Source organism: Halyomorpha halys, unplaced genomic scaffold (genome assembly GCF_000696795.3).
Source record: "Halyomorpha halys isolate HHAL.00 unplaced genomic scaffold, Hhal_1.1 Scaffold652.1, whole genome shotgun sequence".
NCBI classification, from domain to species: domain Eukaryota; kingdom Metazoa; phylum Arthropoda; class Insecta; order Hemiptera; family Pentatomidae; genus Halyomorpha; species Halyomorpha halys.
In genome coordinates this window covers 238,679-241,888 of record NW_027110397.1, presented here as the reverse complement: position 1 = coordinate 241,888, position 3,210 = coordinate 238,679, and the positions used below count along the sequence as shown (strand labels likewise).

The 3,210-nt window shown below is 30.4% G+C and overlaps 1 protein-coding gene across 1 annotated transcript in view; it reads right to left on the bottom strand.

The window, feature by feature from the left end:
* Positions 1-849: 849 nt before the first annotated feature.
* Positions 850-3,210, bottom strand: part of LOC106685035 (charged multivesicular body protein 7) — a 15,452-nt gene continuing 13,091 nt past the window's right edge. Inside the window, exons 6-7 of the mRNA XM_014427499.3 lie at positions 1,277-1,397; positions 850-1,193 (exon numbers count right to left, since the gene is read on the bottom strand). Coding sequence (XP_014282985.1) covers positions 1,114-1,193; positions 1,277-1,397 — 201 coding nt within the window. The 3' untranslated portion in view covers positions 850-1,113. The remainder of the gene's footprint in view (positions 1,194-1,276; positions 1,398-3,210) is intronic.

The window sequence follows — 3,210 nt, the reverse complement described above, 5'->3', positions numbered from 1 at the left end:
ACCTGTTGAAAAGTTGCAAGTGGCATTGTAGGAGTACAATTAATATTTTAGGCAAAAAGCTCCTGTTTCTCTATAAAGACATCTTAGTTAGCCTAACACTAAAGATATTATCTTAGTCTGTCTAACACCATAATTCCAACATTTCCCTCTACATTATTATATATTAAAAACATAAGATATTAAACAAGAATTGCAAAAATTTTCAGAATTCCTCTACTGATAAATTTTATCTCCCAACACCCTCTCATAAAATTTATATTTTTGGAAGATGGTCAGAGTGTGATAAAAAAAAATCAAATAGTAATTAAACTATTATGAACCAACACTTCGCAGGGCTAAAAAAGATATGAACAACTAAAATATAACAAACTATGTATAAAATGTAAAATACAAAAATGAAATAAAATTAAAAGAATGAATACTATTAATTTTATTACTTTTATGTAATCTGGTCCATATAACTATATTTTTTTATAACTTCTCTCTCCCCCTTATTATTTATATTATAAACATTTGCTGTATGAGCCAAGTATTAAGGTTTAAGGTATTCCACTTCACTCTTGTAAAGTGAATTCCAGTATCAACAAAATACTAGGAAAATGATGTTGAAGAATTTAGTCATAAATAACATCAGCCTTGGAGTTAGCTAACCCATGACTGACTAAAAGAATGGAGTAAGGATCTGGTTACGCTTAGTACATGGATAAAATAACATGAACAATGAAGGTATGAATAGCATTAGTTTCAATCTTGAGCTAGCTATAACTTTTGACTGAGTGTCTCCCATTAGCAAATCGAGAATCAATAAGAAATAACTTAAAGGATAGTGTAAAATCACATGAGCAAGGATAAATAAAGAATATTTTATTTCAATAATGTACAACACAGGTCATACCATACCTTGTGATTCAGTTACATATAAAATGGGTAACCAAGTGAAAAGATTTTAAAGTAATTTACTTTGCAAAATTTCAATATGGTACAGTTAGTTACATTTTATCACAGTAAAAGCATTATTCGATAATTAACAACACATTATTTTATCTTGAAAATAATGAAATAAGGGTTCATTTATACACACTCTGATTTCTTTGACAGCTTGATATTGATAGGCTACATGGCGAGTTGGGCACCACCTTTTTCTTTGACAGTGACTTTGGGTTCGTGAGTCGGCACTTCCGGGAGAACAATATCTGCAAAACATACATTAGTATTAAGCACAAAAAATTAAATTAAGAGAAACTATTTATAATAATTTCTACCAAAAAATATTTACTTTTCTCAACTTCTTTCACACTTTCTAAAATGGACTTGAGTTCTTCTTCCAGCTCGCTCTCTAAAGGTGTACTGACTGGCTCTGACAGGGCGGTTTGAATTTCTTCATGCATTTCATTAATCTGAAAAAGAATAAGAAAAATTAGTATAACTTTTCATTGTTCAATTTGCACTTTCAATGCTAAACTTTTTTAGTAGCTACATAATATTTATTTGAGATTGAGTAAATCAACAGAAGTGAAATATCTTCATTTAACAGACACAAAAGATAAATAGGAGGAAAGTCTACTGGCTCTTATTAGCTTTAAAGTAGCGTACATTTTTAGTACTCCAGTTTCTCCCTCCTGCGCAAGAATAACTTTACGGCCCAATTCCAAGCTACTACCACAGTGTTAAGTTTTGTTCTGTTAATTATTGTGAAATGTAATCATTAAGTGTTAACTTATTTAGTGATACTTGTATTATTAATTACTGACAAGACGATAGTAATAACTTATAAACTTGTGTATAGATGCTAGAAAGAAAAGTTGAAGATAGAGCCCATCTCTTAGTTGAGATAGCTAAGTATAAAAAAAAGAGAAATATCAAGAGAAAATTTAACCTCTCCTCTCTTATCTGCCCAAGGTGTATGTGCAATTATGAATTGCATTTCAAAGTGATTCTAAATTCTAATATTTAAGTGTCCAAGCCAAAATTTAATTTAATTATTTTAAAAAGTTTAGTCAATAGAGCTGATGGAGTTTCCAAAAATGGAAAATTTTTGCCAACTTATGCTTTTACATTAAATTTCATAATGATGAAAATAAAAAAGGAAAACAATGTATTATGGAAAGGAAAACAACTTTTAACTCTCCCTGCTTCCTGAATTATGTAAGGAAATCATTCGATAAACCTTTTGATAACAATGTGAAAATTCAAAAATTCAAAAAAAAAAATCATTATTCATGCATATTTATTAATGAATGTGAAATTATAAAGTCCTTCGCATAAAAAGGAAATAACAAACGCTTCCTAAATCAACTTTTTTTAAACAGGAGAAGAGTAGAGGCATGAAAGAGTCAAGGCGAAAGCAGAAAGCATTGTAGAAGATCTTGTTTCATTGATTTTTTTAATAATAATAATATTCTTTATTTATTCTGGGATTGATCCCTTTAGAATAATATACAGGCATCAAAATTAGGCTTTAGAGCCTTAGAGAGAAATTTTAGGTGAATTGATTTCAATAATTATTTTTATGATTAGTCAAGAAAAAAAAATTTATAACCTCCCTTAAAATTTAACGTTTACAAATCAAAACACGTCTAAGTCACAAGTTACCCCATGATGATCTTTGCAACAATGAGGAATTAAAGGTACTTTAGAGGAATCCATTTTGCTATATAGGAATCCATCAAACTATTTCAATAAAGATAAGACCTAGCTAAGTTTTGTCAAAATCGTTAGACCCGTTTTTGAGAAAATCGGAACAAATTCTATTGTAAATTTGCACTTTTGGTACAGGTGATTTTATTGAAAAAGTTGCATATAGTCTACCTTAAATATGACATTTTATTTTTATAGGACTTTTGATTTTGAGCTAGGCTGACCAGACCATTATGCGAGACATTTTTTATTTTTTATTTTATGATCCTCATCCCAGTTATTTCTGACATATGAGGGAGGCGGATATCGCCCTATTCTAACCATGATGGGAGACAAGTTTTCATTTCATGAGACCACCACAGAAATAAAAATTGAGGCCCTTAGCCAAATTCAAGCTGGCGCCGCTCTAGTCAGGCCAGTCAAAGTCAGTGCTTTAACTCGTTCGCTACAGACGGCCCCTATTTTGCGAGACTAGCTTATTTAGACCCAGAGAACCTCAAACCGTGTATTTCCATTGGCATATCCGTATCACAATTACCCACACACACATATATATATATATATATATATATA